Below are 19,236 nucleotides of genomic sequence, written 5' to 3'. Positions count from 1 at the left end.
CCCCATCTACCCCCTGGGCTGAGTGTTTCTATTGCACACAAACTGTACACCGTTATGCAGTGGCAGCCCTGTATGTCTTTCTCCCTAGACTCACCATCTCCAGTGCCTAATTAAGAGTTAAAAAAAAAAAAAATGACATTGTAGCTGATGGTGATCTTTTCTTGCTCAAGGATTTTAATTTTGTATCTTTTCTGAGTCTCAGCATTTTGCTGCCGCATAACTAATTTCCTAAACAGATGTTATTCTGCTCATGTTCATAGTAAAGTGTAACCATTTCCACTATTGAAGGAGTTGAGTTTGTCTTTCAAAGGCTTGATTGGTCTTTACCCATGAGCCTTGGGTGTCTCCTGTGTGATTAGAACACTAATCAAAGAAGTAGCAACAAGGCATTTCAGGAAATGGGGTGGGTAAAAATAGGCAGCCCAGCTTCATAAGAACATGGTTTCGCTTCACAGACTGACCGTATTTTGAGAAAGGAACACAGGATTGCCAGTGGGAGGCTGTGATTGAGTGGAACCTCATGAACATCTTGTAAATCCTCACCGTTCCAAAAAAATATAGGGGCGGAGGGGTAGTTCTGACTGGTACAGATGAAACCACCTCATGACAATGACTTAGGAATCATCCTAGAGTCCCTAGAGCAGGCCTAACACTGAGCGAAGCAAGCTCTACGTGGAGAAAGACATGCTTAGAGATTAGCATGAGCTGGTTGAGTTCACCAGGCCAGCATTTTCCAATGGCCTCACATGACCTTGAGTGCCCTGGCTCTTAGGCAGTATTTTATGTGTGTGCTTATGTTCTTTTCTCTGGGGAGAGAACCCATAACTTTCCATCAGCTTTTCAAAGGGATCTGTGACCCCACCCTCCACTTCCTCAAATTAAGAACTACTGTATAGGAAAAAATGACAGCTGTAGATTACAACCCAGGATCTTAGTGGTCTGAATTAGTACATGGAAAGGGTATGCACCAAGCTTTAAGGATTGGCTACTTTCACTGCATAAAAGGTGTAGTCACCCTAAGCTATTTGCAATAAACATTGTTGACCTTATAATGATTTTTAAAGGTTTGAATAAGGCACTTCCCAAAGAATAGCCTTCATTGTGGTGGAGCCAAAGGGGCATCACATCTAATTCAGGATTGCTGGAGCCTCCCCCACGCCCAGCCCCACACCCAACCCAGCCACTTGTTCAAGATTTCCATTTTGACTTCGAGCAAGAAAAAATGAATTCTATTTCGGCTAAGGAGCCTGGGAGTGGAGAGAAAATGTTTATAGAAGGAAATATAATGTAATGCGCCATTGGACAGGTTATTGAATTAGAGTTGGTAGAGCCTTTTTAAAAAATTTTAGTTGCTGTGCCCTAACTGGTTTGGCTCAGTGGATAGAGCGTCAGCCTGGGGACTGAAAGGTCCCAGGTTCAATTCTGGTCAAGGGCACATGCCCAGGTTGTGGGCTCGGTGCAGCCAATCAATGATTCTCATCATTGATGTTTCTATCTCTCTCTCCCCCACTTCTTCTCTGAAATAAATAATTTTTTTTTTTTAATTTTAGTTGCTGCAACTGTGCAGTGCAAGGTAGGAAAATTCAGGCTTGCAGACCTTTTGTTCCTTGGTATTTGTAGTTTCTCTGTATGTTCAGCTGACTTCTATCCTAAAGGCTCTCCAGATATGTGATCTCGCCTCTACTTCCTATAAAATCAGCCTACCTTCATTTGTTTGTTTGTTTGTTTTATTTCAGAGAGGGAGGGAGAGAGAGAGAAACATCAATGATGAGAGCAAATCATTGATCACCTGCTTCCTGCACGCCCTGTACTGGGGATCGAGCCAGCAACCCGAGCATGTGCCCTTGATCTTCAGTTCACAGGCCGATGCTCTGTCCACTGAGACGAACCAGCTAGGGCCAGCCTGCCTTCTCTAAAACTAAAAAGATTGAAAGAAAATTGCCACCATAAACACAGTTGAAAGACTAGGAGAATATAACTTGCAATATATGTAGCTAACAGAGGATTAATTAATATACTAGTATAAAGTGCTCCTATAAGTCAAAAATCCAACAACTCAATAGAAAAAAAGTAAAGTACACGAGCAGGTAAACAGTAGAAAGAGAAAGGCAAATGGCCAATAACCTCACTACTGATTTAAAAAAAAATGTAATGAAAACAACAGGAAGACATTTGCCCATCTGATAGCAGAAATTTAAGAGAGTGACAATATTTAGTTTTGGATAGGTGGGAGAACAAATTAACAGTTTTTATGAAAATGATAAGTACAAATAGCCTATGACCCAGCAATTCCACTTCTAGAAATTTATTCTTAAGGAATACTACACATGTGCTCATGAATATAGGTACAAAGCTATTCGGTGTCATGTTGTTTATAAAAGCTAAAAATTAGACTCGGTGTAAATGTCCATTAACAGGAATATGGTCAAGTAAATTATGATACACCCATACTATGAATATTATGTGTAACAGTTAAAAAAAATAAGGTAGTTCTTATGTATTGGTATAAAAATATGTACATTTCCCATTATTGGAAAAAGCAAGCCAGAGCAATATATATAGTATAGTATAGTATAGTATAGTATAGTATAGTATAGTATAGTTTAAGATGGTATCATTCCATAAGTGTAAAAATAAATGAGAGTGTGCGGGTGTGTGTAGTAACATACATGTAAATTTATTTTTTTTTAAATCTGGCAGTCTGTGCCTCAAACTCTTAACAGTGGGTATTTCCAGAAGGAATAGTCTTTGTGGGGGAGGTTAAAAGGAGTTAAACTCTTTTCTCTACATAATCCAATACTACTGGAATTATTTCTATGAAACATAATTCATGCATTACTTGAGTGATTCATTAAATAATAATTAGAACCCATTTTTTGTTTTAAGTAGAAAATGGGTGAAGTAGACCTAGATCCATAAAGTTGAAGTAGATTTTGCTCTTTAATGAGAGCCTTCAGTTCATGGTTTTTAGGAAATCAAAGAAGATTCACCAATTAACAGATCCCCTGGGTCCCGCACTTCTCTCTGGAAGTTGGGCTGATGGTAGAGGAGGAGGTTTTACTCAGGCTCCAAGGGTGGGCTAGGAGACGGGGACCTGCTCTGCCCTCCCCTGAAGGAGGGTCAGAAAGAGAAGGAAAGAAATGGCCTCGCAAGAGGACAGAGAAAGGAAATCTTGCTCCACTGAAATGCAGTGAGGGGCATTTATACCCCAGAACCACTCCCCAAGTGCCGCTTCTGTCCGTCAACCTCTGACAGCCGAGGGTCAAAGATATCGGACGTACCTTTCTTAGAAGAAATACTGTGCTACTTCCAATATTCTTTTAAATCGGACTATTATTTAAGAAACCTTATTTAAGAGAAGTAAATTATGACCTTTTAAACTTATAAATTAAGGGGTGATTATTTTTCAGTATACTTGCAAAATAATGGACATAGGCTTCTTTTAATTAAGAGATGCCCTGACACACATAAGCGTTTGCTTGCTTGCTGGAAACAAAGAGATCCGAACCTAAACGGTTAGACGTCACTGATCATTAAAAATCGATCAGTAATGAAGATGAAGCGGCTCTGAAAGGATAATCTGCCCTTGGCCACCTGTAATTGAATTTACTAGAAAATTGATTCACATATAGATTGCAAGGTAATATACTTTGCAGAAGCAAGACGTAATACATTTTACCAGATAACCTGAACAGGAACTTACATTTTTCACTTGAGTAGGCTTTCCATAAATTACTAAGAAGACGGAAAATGTTTACTCCATTTCCATAAGCATGTATGGTACGTGGGAGTAGTTCAGGATTCAGGCAAACATATTTCGCTTTCCGAAGCAGCAGGGACCAAATTTTCATCATCTTTTAGAGAATCACTTTGTTAGAAATGTTCACACTGTGTTTTTTTTTAATATTTTTAATCGACTTTTATAGAGGAAGGGGGAGAGAGAGAGAGAAACATCCAGGTGACAATGAAATATCGATTGGCTGCCCCTTGCACACCCCTGCCTGGGGATGGAGCCCGCAACCTGGGCATGTGACCTGATCGAGAATCGAACCGGGAACCTGTGCACAGTACAACGCTCAGCTAACTGAGCCACATCATCCGGGCCTAGAAATGTTCACCCTTATGTGGTCTGATGGGGAGGTGTGTTGTTGTTGTTTTCCTTTTAGACAAAACTTTCTGAAACTTTGTTTCTTAACTCTTAATCTTAAAAACGGGGAGGAGGATGTCATGTTTCTAGAATGGGCACCATTCTAGAAAAGTGTCTCTCCTTACCAATTCCAGATTGATGGTATCCCTCTTCTAATAACCACAAATAATAGATTATTAAATGTTTTGGGGGTTTTTTCTTTCTTACACAAATACTGCATATTTGATGTAGAAAATGTGGTGAATATAAATAAGCAAAAAGAAGAAAATGGTCATTAGCTATCATTCTGACACCTTGAAACAATCACGGTTTACATTTTGAAATGCATACTTTGTCTTTTTAAAATGTATATAATGCTTTTCTGGCAAAAAAGATTTCACATAATATGTACAAGTTTTTACCTCCTATTTTTTATTTAACAATATACCCAGGACATTTCTCTGTGCTGTTAAATATCCTTCTACATTATTTGTGTTTGCATAGCATTATCGGCCCCCTGGGTTGTTTTCAATTTTTCACTATTATGAACAAGGCAGTAATGAGAGTATCTTTGTTATTAAATTCTTCATCATATCCATTAAATTGATATACCTTTGAAAGCACATAGTCACACAGTTTAAGCCCCACTCTTAACATTGAGCTAATTAAAGATAAAGAATGATTTGTGTTGGAATTCACTAGAACAGAAAAACTAAAAATCCTTTGTGGAGGGGAGAGAAGAAATATATTTAAGTTTTAAACTTCGAGCTTAGAATGACCTCAGTATTCATTCCAGGCATATTTGTGTTTAAGAAATTTTGATAACCAGCTATTGAAATGAAAGTGATTGTATTGACAGGATGTGTTATTATTGTTAACTAAAGTGCATTTGTTCTAATCACAAAGCAGCATCTCTTTATTGCTTCCAGTTACCTCAATTTTTCTGAAACAAAAGCATGCTCTTCGCTTGGCCAGACTCTGCTTAGCTTGATACTTACATTGCTATGGACAGCGTTCTTGACTGACGTTTTCTGGGTGTGGGGGCACCATCCAACTAAATAACATGGCCCAGGTCTGGGTTTAGAGCCGCCCTTTACCCTGGCCCCAGACAATTAAATCAGAAACTTCTGGCAAGTCTGCCTTTTGGAAATAAAGAGAATCTCACATGACACACATGGATTGATATAAAAAGACAGCAAACCACATGCTGCAGAAAATACTTAAGGAACCATTCCAGCTGTGAATACCAGCTCTAAGCCTCGAAGTTAATTAGTGATCAGGGTGGGTGGTCGATTAACGATTGCTCAGCATACCTTTATTGTAAAGAGGCGTGAAGCTAAATTCTGCCGTGAGAGCAACAGGAGAATGCCCATCCGGGACAGTTGTTGATAAATTGTAGTTAAATAGCCAAAGGTGAAAGGTGAGTGTGGGGGGTACAACAACAGAAGTATTTAAAGTGGGACTGATGGTTACGTTTCTGGACTTCACATACTGAAACTGGACAGGTTCCGTGTTTAAGTTTCTTATCAGTTGGGTTAGGACAGTGTTTCTCAACCTCAGCACCATTGACAGTTGGACCAGGTAGTTACATTCTTTTTTGGAAGGAAGGGTGGCATCCCAGTTGTGACAATCAAGAATGTCACAAAATTGTCCCCCCGCTGAGAACCGCTAGATTAACAGATCATTCTCCTGAATACTGAAAGCCTGCAGACTCGGGCCAAAAATCATAAAGTCATGTGCCGTCATATTTATAGACGAGTGTGGGTGTAAGTAGTGCCATCCACCTTCAAGCTGTTAGGCTAGACTTGGAGTTCAGTGTAGACATGCGCTCTGACACCACGCATTCTGTGCAAAAGCTCACCTGTGTGTGAGCACTGCACCCAATCTCACTCATACCCATGAACATCGTCCCCTGCCTTCTACGTCATGTCTCCTACAATAGCAATGAAAGTGCCCTTTCTCTTGTCGAATGCACTGATTCCCAGAACCTATTTGGAAAGGTATATGGAAGGTAAGTTTTAAGGCAAACACAGCTGAGCACATCCCTGACGGGATCTTCTAACTCTGCTTTAGGAGATCTCAGGCTATGGCACTGCCCACGCGCTCCTACTCCACCCACTGAGCTCACTTTACAGGAGTCACCCCTAAAAAATGTCCACTCTTCCCTTTCTAAGACTATTTGAGTTCCCTTCCTTGTACTCACTGCCCCTCTGGCTGGTTTAGCTAACTTTATGATTTGCTTTCCATAAAGTTAGTGAATCCCTGCTTTTTAAACCTCTCTTTGGCTTCTGCTAAGCTACCATCTTTCCCTAAAGTCTCCCCATTGAAAGTTTGCATTTAATAACGGAAGTTGCCAACGTCTTGACCTTCTTTCAGATATGACAATGGACGATGTTCGAGAATACGAGAAAAACATGCATGAACAAACCAACATAAAAGTTTGCAATCAGCATTCCTCCACTGTGGATGACATAGAGAGCCAGGCCCAAACAAGTGTATGTAGAATTTTAAAACATGTTGCCCCCTCCCTTTACCAAACGTACACTGATCTGTGAAATGCTGCCAGCGCTCAGTTCTCGGGCTTCCACAGAGAGCGTCGTTGCCCAGGGGCTGTTGGTAAAGAACCGCTCACTTGCAGACATTTTCAGTCTTTAAAGCCACTTGACGTGCAGGGTGTTCCAGTCATAAAGCCAAGAACATGGAGAGTGGAAACATTCTGTGGGACTAGTGAAGGCCTGGCCTGTACCAGGAGAGAACAGAGGGTAAAAGCAGAGGTCATATGAAAACCAGAACTTTTAAAAACATAGGTAACAGTTACTCATTCAAGGGAAGGCTTCTGACCCATCTGATCTTTTAGGTTTCCTTACATTTGCTCTGAAATGCTTTCTATGGCCTTTTATAGCTGTTTTACCCAGTCGGTTCGTCTTTACTAGGTTAAAGTCTAGGTGGGTCTGTGGTCCCTTCATGCATCTGGCAGCGCAGTGGCAATGATGGTGTGGTGAGTGGGGACTCCACCAGATCTAGCCTGGGGCGTCAGGTAAGCCCCAGGGAGCCTCAGGTTATTCCCAGGCTCGTGGGAAATTGACAGTTGACTATAGGGTGTCTGCCAGCATTTTACATATAGTTGCATTCATGCTAATGAAGAGGAGCTACAGATGACAAAGAAAAATGGAACCTCTGAGGCACTTGTATGTGCCTTGGGCCAGAGCTGGGATCTCTGGGTGGCAGCTTGAGCTCACATCATCCAGAGTAACACATTAATTAGATTTTTAAGAAACTGATGATGTTGTAGTTGTAGGAGATTGAGAGATGGCTACTGTAAACGGATGCTTTGGAATTGTGAAGACCTTCGGTTGCACTTTGGAAATCTTTAGTTGAGTTTTTAGAACATGTCTTTGGAATGTCCCTGCAAGGCCACTGTTGGATACACGTGACTGCCCTTGAGGTTGAAATGGCCCTAAGGCTTCCTCCCCATTTTGCGTGCTGTGATTGGATTTGCGGAAAACCCTTCTCACAATAGTTAGCCCAGGTGGTCCTCTCTCTGCACAGATCAGTTCCGATAGGACCTCTGTCTTCCTCTCTCCCTGTTCTAAAGTTAGAAATGCTCCTTCAGGAAACTGTCCTTGAATTTTCATCACTTACAATTACCTTTTCTTTTAGGAATGTTAGACACCAGTTCCCCCTCAGCCGCTCTCTGAAAGCTGCTCACTGTCAGGAGGACCAGACAAAGGAAGCCAGAGGACTGGGAGAGACACTACACGTCCCAAAGATTCAAAGCACAATGCTTGTCTCCTCTGAGTTCTTACAGCTTTCAGCTTAGGCTCTTTCTTGGTTTTCTTTCTCTTTTACTGCGAGTACTGGTGTTAGGTCAGTTTACCACGTAGAGACTGTGGTGCCTAGAATGGGTCTCCCCAGGTGAAAGCCCAAGCGTGGGTTCTCTGGCTGCAACTCACAGGCGTTCCCATGACGTCAGCAAGAGATATGTCTACTGGTATCTCTTCCAAAGTTACAGAGTGGTTATTTTGAATGCTGGCGACATTTCCCGTATTCTGTGGCATTCCCTCAAATTGGAGATTATTTTTCCATTGTCTCTCTTCTCCATCATAATGAAAAACAATTGAAATCAAGAGGCTGCTGTCCACCACAAATAAAAACTGCATGAGTGCCCAATAAAACTTAAATCATCAACCTGAGTAGAAACAAATTAGATTGAAATTATGCAAAATTAACATCCATGACCAGAGCAATAAGGAAATTGTCTCCTTTTCAATTGAGCAGTTTCAGTGCCTTCAAGGAAGGGAACTTCTAAGAGACTCCGGAAGGGACTGTAAAATAAAAATTCTGTCTCTTCTGGGTGATTTCTGCTCTCTGCTGGATGCATGGAGTAGGACACTGTGTTCAGCTGCTTTTTCAGAAAGCCCGATTTCTCCGAGATGATATCCATTTATTAGAGCAGAAACAGACCCGGATTCAGTGACATTTTCCTGAGATCCTCAATTTTATTTTGCAGTACCTCTTTTTAAAAAGACATAATCTCTTTCCTTAGCTTAATAGTCTTAGTGGTGTTTTTTTAAGTGGTAGGTTCATGGGTATGATTTTTCTTGTACTCTTCTGAGTTTTATATTATATCAACACAACCATAATTTTTTATTTCCTTTGTAAACAAAGCATTCCCTTTCAGAAAATTTAGTCATTGTTTCCAGGAAATCTGCTTAAGGATTTTGTTTTTTGAAAAATATTTCTGATTTGCTCATATGTTATTATGTGACACATATATCAGGATGGGGAAAATGTAGGTTTATAGTTGTTCATACAGAAAACAATACAAAAATGAATAAATAATAATAAAAGAATAAACTGTTTCATATACTCACAACTGTAAACCTACCTTTGCCACACACTGTATGTATCATTTTGGGGCCATTGATTGTTTTAGTTACCTTCTCTTTATAGAAAAGATGTCCAGGTCTGATAATAGTCATAACCACAACACATACTCACTGCTCTGGTCTGATTCTGAACTGATGTTCTAATGTTTTCTTTTATGTGTGTGTGTGTGTGTGTGTGTGTGTGTGTGTGTGTGTGTGTATGTGTGTATATATATATATATATATATATATATATATTGATTTCAGAGAGGAAGGGAGAGGGAGAGAGAATAGAAACATCAATGATGAGAGAGAATCATTGATCAGCTGCCTCCTGCATGCCCCCTACTGGGGACGGAGCCCACAACCCAGCCTCGTGCCCTGACCAGGAATCAAACCGTGACCTCCTATTTCATAGTTCAATGCTCAACCACTGAGCCACACCGGCTGGGCACTCCTGATGTTTTCTAATTCAGAATACATAAAACACTCACTGAAGTGTGCTTGGGAAGTCTTGGAGATGGGTATTCATAAAGGAATATTATTTCAGAGGTTTGCCTCCGTAAAAAGGAAAAATTTAGGGTTTAACATTTTAGTAATAATTTGGGTTTATAATCCGAAGAGGCCCCTTTTTCATAGGGTCCCATAGGTCCTTTAAAAACGGGCGTAGAGATGAATCCATTTGCATGTCTTCTAAATAACTGCTCGTTTTTCTATCTTTTTCTTTTCTTTGAAGACATGACAATGGATGAAGTCCGAGAATTTGAACGAGCCACTCAGGAAGCCACCAACCAGAAAATTGGCGTTTTCCCACCTGTGATTTCTATCTCGAGCATTCCCCTGCTGCCTTCTTCAGTCCGCAGTGCCCCTTCCAGTGCGCCGTCCACACCTCTGTCCTCAGATGCACCTGAGTTTCTATCCGTGCCCAAAGATCGGCCCCGGAAAAAGTCTGCCCCAGAAACTCTCACGCTTCCAGACCCCGAGAAACAAAACACCCTGAATTTACCTGGCGTACCCTCTTCAGACAGGCCATGCCGGCCCAAGTCAGAATAACTTCGTGTGAATATTTCATGGGGTTTTATAGTTTCATTTGCAGGGCTGGTTTTTTTGTTTTGTTTTATTTTTTAAGAATCTTCTAATATAGAAAAAGACTGCTTTGTCACTCAAAACATGTTCCTTCTATCTGAGTGTGCATGTGGTTAAGTAATTTCACATATAATATGAGTCCCTAAATATGCCACACAGCATCATATTAGATGCAACATGTAAGACATGCAAAGGACAGAAGGCATCTTCTGTAGCCACAGCTGGAAGCCTGGGAGGAAGCCTTGTTATTGGGCATTTGATGCGGTTGGTATGGACTTCAAGGGTAAATAAATGAAAACTTTGCACCACTGTGGTACAAGGTGTGATAAAATAGTGAAGTCAGTTTCCTCTGATCAAACCTGAAATTCTCAAAAATACTCTCAGGCGTAACATACCTAATTGTTAAATTTTGAACTGCTCATCACCAATACTTGAATACCAGTAGTTACTAAAATTCCTATTTTGGTTAGTCTGACTCAGGATTTGGGGCCTAATTAACACTTTAAATTTTTTGAAAATTTTAATTATCAACCCACAGAGGCTCCATGTGCAATTAATGATAACTTATTTATACCTTTCACAGAATTTAATAAAGATTCCACTTGCTTCTGTCTTTTAATAACTTTTCCCCTATGTGCCCTCAGAAATCTTAAGAATTACATGGGTGAATGTGACCTTAACTTGACAGATTTTGGAAGGGTTGAGTTAGGAGCCAAGAGGCCCAGGTGAGGCAAACATCTTTTTTTCTCTACAGGTACCAACAGACGTTAACTTGTCAGCTTCTATCATCCATGAAGATTCTCAGAATTTGCAATTAATTAAGTAGAATGTATTGACTACTTGCCCACTCAAAAAGTTCAAGGGTAGAGTAAGCTAACTGGACTTTAACTCTGTTGGAATATCTGGTTCGGGAAACCCTAAAAAGGAGAATAGTTTTTCATCTCCCTCCTGGTTTTACTTTTAATAACATCCAGACTTCCTGGACCCGATGGCCCATCACAGGACCTTAGAAAAGACTGTCATTCTCTTGCTCCTTACTTGAAATCCAAATATTGGGATGTCCCAGAAGTTGAGTAAATACTGTCAAGTGGGAGAAGAGAATGAGCAGAATTGTTGACTCCTATTTGTAAAGCAAAAAGGAGGAGAGATACATGTCCTTCCGTCTAGCTTTCTTTTCTGAAAGTATTGCTAATGCAAGATTAGATTCAAGGTTGACGGGAGGCAAGCTCATTCACCAAAGTGGCAGAAAGAGAACTCTCCTTTGATCTTAAGAGGAAAAACCTGCCACCTTCGCACCTCACTGCCTTTAAATGCAGAAGGAAGGGCAAGCAGTATCTATATTCACTTTTGTCCTCCATGAGAGGAAGAGAGCAAAGTAATTGGACAACTCCAAGCCCCCAGCTAGCCTTCCTCACCGTAACCTCCAACCTCAGGAAAGGGACCTTCCCACACAGATTCCAAAGGAAACACACAGACCAAGGAGCATAGCCTCCTTCTCTCTCCTGGCCTCAGCCAGTGGCCCCTGCCTGCTTCTCTCTCTAAGTGCTCAGCACTCTGCATTGTGTCCTTCAAGTTGACAAACTCCCAGGTGCAGACGCTGGCCCCTGAGCCCAGCACCAAGTAAGCGTAAGTCATACGTCAGACTGTCAAGATCATATCTTTATCTACAGGTTGATATTTAGCTCGAAAAAAAAATATTTTAAATCCAGAACTCAATGGAAACCAGTTACGAATAGCTTAGGTCAACATGCATCTCTTCCCTAAGAGCGATATAGCATTGTAGTAAGACATCTTTGCATGGTATGGTAGCATGATTTTTTGCTTGTGGGAAAACTTAATCTTTTACCGAACCCCTTGGACTTCTCGACGGCTCCCTCTCCACACAGTAGTACTTAAGGATTATGTTTGGCTTCAGAAAGCAAAATTCTGTTTTCACAAGGCAGCGATCATGTGTGTGTTTGCTTACCATTTATTTACGAGCTGAAATCAGCTTTGTAACAAGTGGGAATGGGGTCATTTTCTAATGGAACCGATGTATTTTGTGCAGGTTGTTAACACATCTGACGCCTAGTTTTTCCATTCATACCATTGCTGTTTGTAAAGTAGCTTCCGCTAGCAAGGTCAACAATCCTATCCGCTTTAGAAAGCTAATTTCTCATTTCCTTCTGTGAGTTTTCTTTCTCATAGCCAGTACAATACCATGGACATCAATTACAAACTGCTAAAGATAGTGTGAGTTTTAGCCATCAAAAGTGTGTGCACTTAAAATACATTCAGTTTTCTGTCTACATGTGGTTTGTGTGCATTTAAGAAAAGGGGAGGGGGGGTAAGTATATTCCTTCAGCTGCTTTGAATATTTAATCCCATCATCATGAGCATACATGACTTCACCATTTTATCTGCCTTGATTTCCAAGTGTCATTTTACATTCTCCATACATGCCTTTGTTTGTTGTGGGATACAAGCCTGCAATGAATGTGTACATAGAACCTTAATAATTCCTATAAGGATGGAAATGCAATGGCTGCATGATGGAAACTTAGAAGAAGGAAAAAAGCAGAAACTTGAATTCTTTAAGCATGTTTGGGGGTGGGGGAATAGAATCTTTAACTCAGTGCCTCTGTCTGCGGTGTGGAAACCTTCAACTTTGTTCACCAAAATTGTATTATACCTGTATGTACATATATAGAAATATAGTATAGTGAATCAAACACCACCAGTTTGAAGTCTCTGATAGCCAAATTAATCCACAGAATAGCACATGCGCAGCACACCGTCTTCATCTCCGATGTTGGTGAAAACCATGGCAATGGCTGTACATTTCATTACTTTGGGTGCATTTCAAATACCAGACGCCCCTGTGCTTTTCATGGGCTGTGTGTGGTACAGCATTTGTATCTTTGTCTGCTTTCCCAGGATCAGAGGGTCTTGGTGTTTTTCCCGCGTGAACTTTGTCAGAAGTTAGCTCTGAAGACCATTTCATGTTTCTACTTTTGGGCTATAACAAAACAAAGCAAAGGAGGCCATGACGTTTTTCACTCACCATCGCTATAACGGGCACAATATGCGTTCGCTAGTGAACTAATTTATAAACCCTTCTGTTACGGTTTTGCATCTGTGTGGGAGGAATGGTTTTAATGTATTTGGAGGTTTGTATTAGCCATGTTTTGGGTTGTGAGAATAAATCTCTAAGCGCAGTCGTGGTTGTACAATGCAGGCAACAAAAACCCAAGACCCCAAAAGTAATTACAGCGTTTTCTCTCAAGGCTCTGTAATACTGGCCTAGAGAATAGATCCTGACACTTCTCCAGAAATCATTTTCCTGTGAAAATTTCAAGGCTAATGTATTTATGTACATTTTTAAATTCTACTTTCCTTGGCAGCTCTTCAGGGCTCAGAGACAGCAAGGTCACTGTCTGGTTTAGGTCAGTAGGAATTTTACTTTTCAGAAGGGCCAGAGTATAGTTCAGATATAATGTGTAACCAGATAATCCAATAGACAGGAATTGTCTAAATAGTTTTAGTCCCTTTCTGATCATCTGACTCAGCAGGCCAGGTGACAATCTGCCATCTGAGCCCTAATTCTTGAAATTTAAAAAAAAAAAAATCTGTTGTGTGGCTGTAACTGGTCAAACAGCTCGTTCTTGCTGAGACTGAAATGTCACGCCATCGCACAGCCTTGGCACGCGGAGGCAACACCGGGTTCTTGTGTGCTCTGCCTTCGGAACGATCTGCTTGCATTTGAAATGTAAGTGTGTAAGCTTTTTAGGAGTTAGTGCAATAAGAGGATGTGAATATGGGGAGAACTTTTCAGATGTGATTCACGGTAATTCTGTTGTTAAGCTAAATGCTTTAGGATGTTGTGGCCTAAAAGGGGAAGCATGTCTGTGGGATTGCAAGTCCCCCTTCAGTTCCTACGTGTCACCAAGAAGAGGTTCTTGGAGTTGATGTTATGCCTACGCCACTTCTGTGTCGCTTCAAGTGTCATTCTTTAGTGTTTACATTTCAAGCTGGGATCTTGATTTGTTAAATGGGTCGATATACCACTGCCACTGCTGAAGGACCAAAGTTTGGAGTGCACAGTGTTACAGTCTACAAGCAAAGCAAACAAAAGGTGACCCTCACATATGCCATCCTTCCGTGTCATTTTATGGCTGTTTTTGTGTTTTCCCCCCAGTTATTTATTATTGTTCATAACTTACTTTTTCTTACCTTCTGTTGTAAATAAAGTACAAAGCAATCTTCTTTCCAAGTGTGGCTTCCTCTCTCCACTGGTCTCAAGGGATTGTTGGCAATTGTGAGTTTGTGGGTTGATGGGAAAGAAGTGATCAAGGAAGAAGGAACAAGCCAATGGCCGGTACTTAGACCCAGGTCTGGGGGATTTGTGTGCAAGGAAGCCTGGCCTGCTAAGAAGCCGTATGGTGCCTTCAGGGAAAGCCCGGGTGCCAGCCCTGACTATCCAGCCAAAAAAGACCCAAGGAGAGTCTGTAACCCAGTGGGACACGCACACAGACTCATCCACCATCTAACGGGCTTGGTTCCCTTTGTCAGAGGTGAGACCATAGTCTGAGTGGTAACTAAGAAAAATCCTGAAGGAATCTGTAGGTACACCACCCGAAAGGAACACCAGATTCTCTCCTCGTGTATATGTATAATTGTGTGTGTGTGTGTGTGTGTGTGTGTGTGTGTGTGTGTGTGTGTTTAACTTCATGTGGCTGATCCAGGCAAAACCTGCTTTCAAGTTTATTAGATTGACTTTCTCTGCCAATTATTAGCCCTCTAATATTCCATACTCCCGTAAATTCTTCCTTTTCTATAGCATGCAATCTAGTAGGATATCCCATTCAAGTCCAAACATTTAACTACTTCTACTCCTGGGAAAACTAGAAACAGCTTCGTACTTTGCCTTAATGCTCTTGCTCTGGTCCCAGCATTGAGGTCACTAGCTCATATACAGGGGAAGAAACTGGACTTCTCTGATTTATTTAGACGTTCAGTGCCTTCTCTAGTTTGCTAAGCTGCAGAACTGTTCATTGGCTAGTTACAGAAACAAAAGCATAAGGAACTGCATTTAATTGAATAAACAAACATCAATTTGAAGTCATTTTGTTTTCATACTCTCAGTGATAACAAACATTGAATGATGCATCTTTACTTGAGGATTTCCTGAAAAGCACCTGTAACTGACAAGTTTTATTTTGTTTCGTTTTGGTTTAACCAAGAGAGAATCAAGGTAAAAACTTGAGCTCACTGTTATTTTAGAATCTGTGACTCCTGATTGTAACAGGATCTTGGTAAGGACAGAGCTGAGTCTTTCCTACGTCTTTCATTTCCCTTCTTGGAAAGAATGTGATGATAGATGGCATATGCTGTCCAAAAAAGGAAGGTTAGCAGCCTGTGCGTCATCCTCTCTTTGACCATGAGCCATGTGAGAGCAACCAGAGGAATAGAGAATTCTCAAGGAGAATGAGTGGCCCTACCAAACCAGGACATGGTATTAAATTTGCCCTCAAGTTAGTTTGGAATCTGACTGCCGTCTACTTATTTGTTTTTGGTATTGTGTGTCCATGTTAACTTTTTATTTTGACATAATTACGGATTCACAGAAAGTTACAAAGACATGTACATGGATGTTCTGTCACCCTTCACCCAGCCTCCCCGAGTGATAACAGTTGTACAACTAGCATACAACAACATCACAACCACAGAGCATGTAAAACTGGTGAAATCTGAATAAGCTTTGAGTATACAATTCAGTAGCATTGAATATACACAATGTTGTCCAATCATCACCACTACCCATTTCCAGAACTTTTTCATCCTTCCAAACAAACTGTACCCATTAAACAGTAACTGTATCCTTCCTCCCCTAAAACCCTGATAGCCTCTATTCTGCTTTCTGTCTCTATGAATTTGCCTATTCTGGACACTGTATATTCCTATTCTGGAATCATACAATATTTGTCTTTTTGTGTCTGGCCTATATCACTTAGCATAATGTTTTCAACATTCATGTTTACAGCATGCATCAGATATTTTAAAGGCTTATTTTATGGGGGAGGGTATATCTGATAAGCCCAATAAACACAGGTGCTCTCCTGTGTTACGTGAGAAAACTATAATGCTGTGTACTGTTGGGCAAATCACTTCATCCTTCTGAGCCTTCATTTCTTCAAGTGTAACCACACCAGCAATAACAGGTAGCATGTAGCCTTGGCCAGTGTGGCTCCGTTGGTTGGGCTTCATCCCCTGCACCTGGAGGTTGCTGGTTCCGTTCCCAGTCAAGGGCACTTGCCGGGGTTGCAGGCTCAATCCCCTGGTGGCGGGGGAGGGAGGCAGTTGGTGTTGCACTGTCACATCGATGTTTCTCTCTCCCTTCCTCTCTAAAAATCAGTAAATGATTCTTTAAACAAACAGGTGGCATATATTCTATCTCAGTGACAAGCATATAAAAATAGGATTGCCACTTAGTGATGAAAGCTGAAGCTGAGGAGCCATGAGAGAAAGAGAGGTTACAGACACTCAGAAACCGAAGCTCCATGAGGCAGGATGGCCATTCCCTCCCTAGACATGAGGCTCCTTTTATTTTGAGTCTATTTTGAGTTAGTCTCTTCCTTTTGACCACAGGAGGTCACTAAAAACAGTTGGGAAGTAGGTTAAAATGTCCTTTCTAGAAACAAATTTGCCAAAGGAAACAAATATAAGAAATGCAAATATTTAGACCCTTCCTAGGATTCCAGCGAATATTAATAACATCCCAAGTAGAAAGAACAAATGTTTCAAGAAAATAGCTGGACAGATAAAGTCAGACCTGCAAAACTTACTTCATTTTCATACATGCAAGTTGTCAAATAATTATGTTTTTCTCCTATAAAGCTTAGATGGTTAAAAAAAAAAAGTTAACTCAGAATATCTGGTGGATCAATAGTGTGTTATATTAGGTTCTTTTTTAAAATATATATTTTTACTGATTTCAGAGAGGAAGGGAGAGTGGGAGGGGAGGAGGAGGGAGCCATAGAAATATCAATGATGAGAGTCACTGATCAGCTGCCTCCTGCACAACCCCTACTGGGGATTGCAGCCAGGCATGTATCCTGACCTGGAATCGAACCGTGATCTCCTGGTTCATAGGTTGACATTCAACCAATGAACCACACTGGCCAGGCTAATGAGATTCTTTTGAGCAACATATCCTGTCATTGTCAGACTATAAAAATGTCAAAAAATTCTCTTTTTTCTGATATGCTTGGTCTAATTTATATCTAAATGAAAAAAAAAAAAAAACTTTTTAGTATAAGACACCTTCCCCAACCTGATGAATGGTTTTTGAGACAGATCTGAAATATACACACAAAAGTTTAACTAGAAAGGCCAACATTTTGCAAAGCCCTTGTGGGTAAGGCTGCCAGATTTAGCAAATAAAAATACAGGATGCCAGGTTGAATTTAATTCGAGATAAGCAATGAATAATTGCATGGGATATACTTGTACTAAAGCAGTGGTTCTCAACCTGTGGGTCGCGACCCCTTTGGGGGTCAAACGACCTTTTCACAGGGGTCGCCTAAGACCATCGGAAAACACAGATATTTACATTACGATTCATAACAGTAGCAAAATTACAGTTATGAAGTAGCAACGAAAATAATTTTATGGTTGGGGGTCACCACAGCATGAGGAACTGTATTAAAGGGTCTCGGCATTAGGAAGGTTGAGAAACACTGTTATCTGAAGAATATGTTATCTGAAATTCAAATTGGACTGGGCATTCTGTATTTTCTTTGGCAACCCTACTTGTGGGTCAGGGAAGGATTTGATCTTGTTCACCCTGAGAACAAGTTATTAAAAGGCTTTAAGCAAGGAGTGGCACAATCAGATTAGAATTTTGATCAGCTCGTACTGGCTACACGTTGGAAGGGAGCAAGCAGAGAAGCAGGGAGACAAGGAATTACAGGGGTCCAAGTAAGAAGAGGGGCTTGGAGCTGAGGGGTGGCAGTGGGAAGGAGAGAGGACAGGTTGAGCTATATTTAGACGATAAAATCAACAGCGCTTGGAAGCTAGGCCCTCCCTGCTGCTTTAAATTCCTTCCATGTGGATGACTAGTTGTCCAAACTCCTGAAGATTGTTCGGTGCTGTGGGCACTATACTCATCTAAAACTCCCCACCCCCGTCTTTTCTCGCACGTCCCTATTCTGTTACAATTACATCACAAGTGATTGTTTGACCTCAAATTTCAAATACACTCGGTTGGTTTTGGAGGTCATTGACAGGGTGCTAGCATTAGACTGAGATATATACCCGATTGGGACAAAGGGGCTTAGATGCTTCCTCTAACTCTGATTTTTGCTGAGGGGAAACCATCTTTATTTCGAGGTTTCTTTATTTCTGAGTTCCAATAATATTGTTCAGCTTATTTACGCGGTCTCCACATTTGCATCAAGGATGTTTTGAAACTGTGTGATTTCATTTATGTGCGGAACATGAAACAAAAAAGAAGGAAATGAAAACAAACTCATAGATACAAACAACAGATTGGAGGTTACCAGACAGGGAGAAGAGTGGAGAGAGGCCAAAATAGGTAAAGGGGGTCAAATGGATAGAACATAGACTTTGGGTGGTGAGCAGGCTATAGTATATGTAGATATCAAATTATAATGTTGTACACCTGAAACTTATGTAATGTTATTAACCAGTGTTATATCCATTAAAGATAAACAAAGAAAATAAGCGCAATATCTGAGAGGCACGGTAAAGCAAAGCATAATAAAACAAGGTGTGCCTGTTTACACAATATTTTTCCAACCCTGCCCCTTAATTTTAGTCTTAGCTTTGCAATCAAGCATAACAAATGGTAAAAAAAAAAATTTTTTTTAATATATTTTATTGAGTTTTTACAGAGAGGAAGGGAAAGGGATAGAAAGTTAGAAACATCAGTGAGAGAGAAACATCGATGAGCTGCCCCCTGCACACCCCCTACTGGGGATGTGCCCGCAAACAAGGTTACATGACCTTGACTGGAATCGAACCTGGGACCCTTCAGTCCTCTATCCACTGAGCCAAACCAGTCAGGGCAAAAAAAAAAAATGTTTTGATATTCTAAAACTGGAAAACATATCTCAGAGAATCTTAGACCTTATTTAAGAACCACCACAACTTCCA

At 40.7% G+C, this 19,236-nt stretch overlaps 1 protein-coding gene across 1 annotated transcript in view; it reads left to right on the top strand.

Moving 5' to 3' along the window:
* PITPNC1 (phosphatidylinositol transfer protein cytoplasmic 1) overlaps window positions 1-9,806 on the top strand; it is a 216,519-nt gene extending 206,713 nt beyond the window's left edge. Inside the window, exons 9-10 of the mRNA XM_054709088.1 lie at window positions 6,503-6,621; window positions 9,731-9,806. Coding sequence (XP_054565063.1) covers window positions 6,503-6,621; window positions 9,731-9,736 — 125 coding nt within the window. The 3' untranslated portion in view covers window positions 9,737-9,806. The remainder of the gene's footprint in view (window positions 1-6,502; window positions 6,622-9,730) is intronic.
* Window positions 9,807-19,236: the final 9,430 nt, after the last annotated feature.

This window comes from Eptesicus fuscus, chromosome 20 (genome assembly GCF_027574615.1).
Source record: "Eptesicus fuscus isolate TK198812 chromosome 20, DD_ASM_mEF_20220401, whole genome shotgun sequence".
Taxonomy (NCBI): domain Eukaryota; kingdom Metazoa; phylum Chordata; class Mammalia; order Chiroptera; family Vespertilionidae; genus Eptesicus; species Eptesicus fuscus.
The sequence above is the reverse complement of the archived record's forward strand: the minus strand, read 5'-3'. Positions and strand labels throughout refer to the sequence as shown.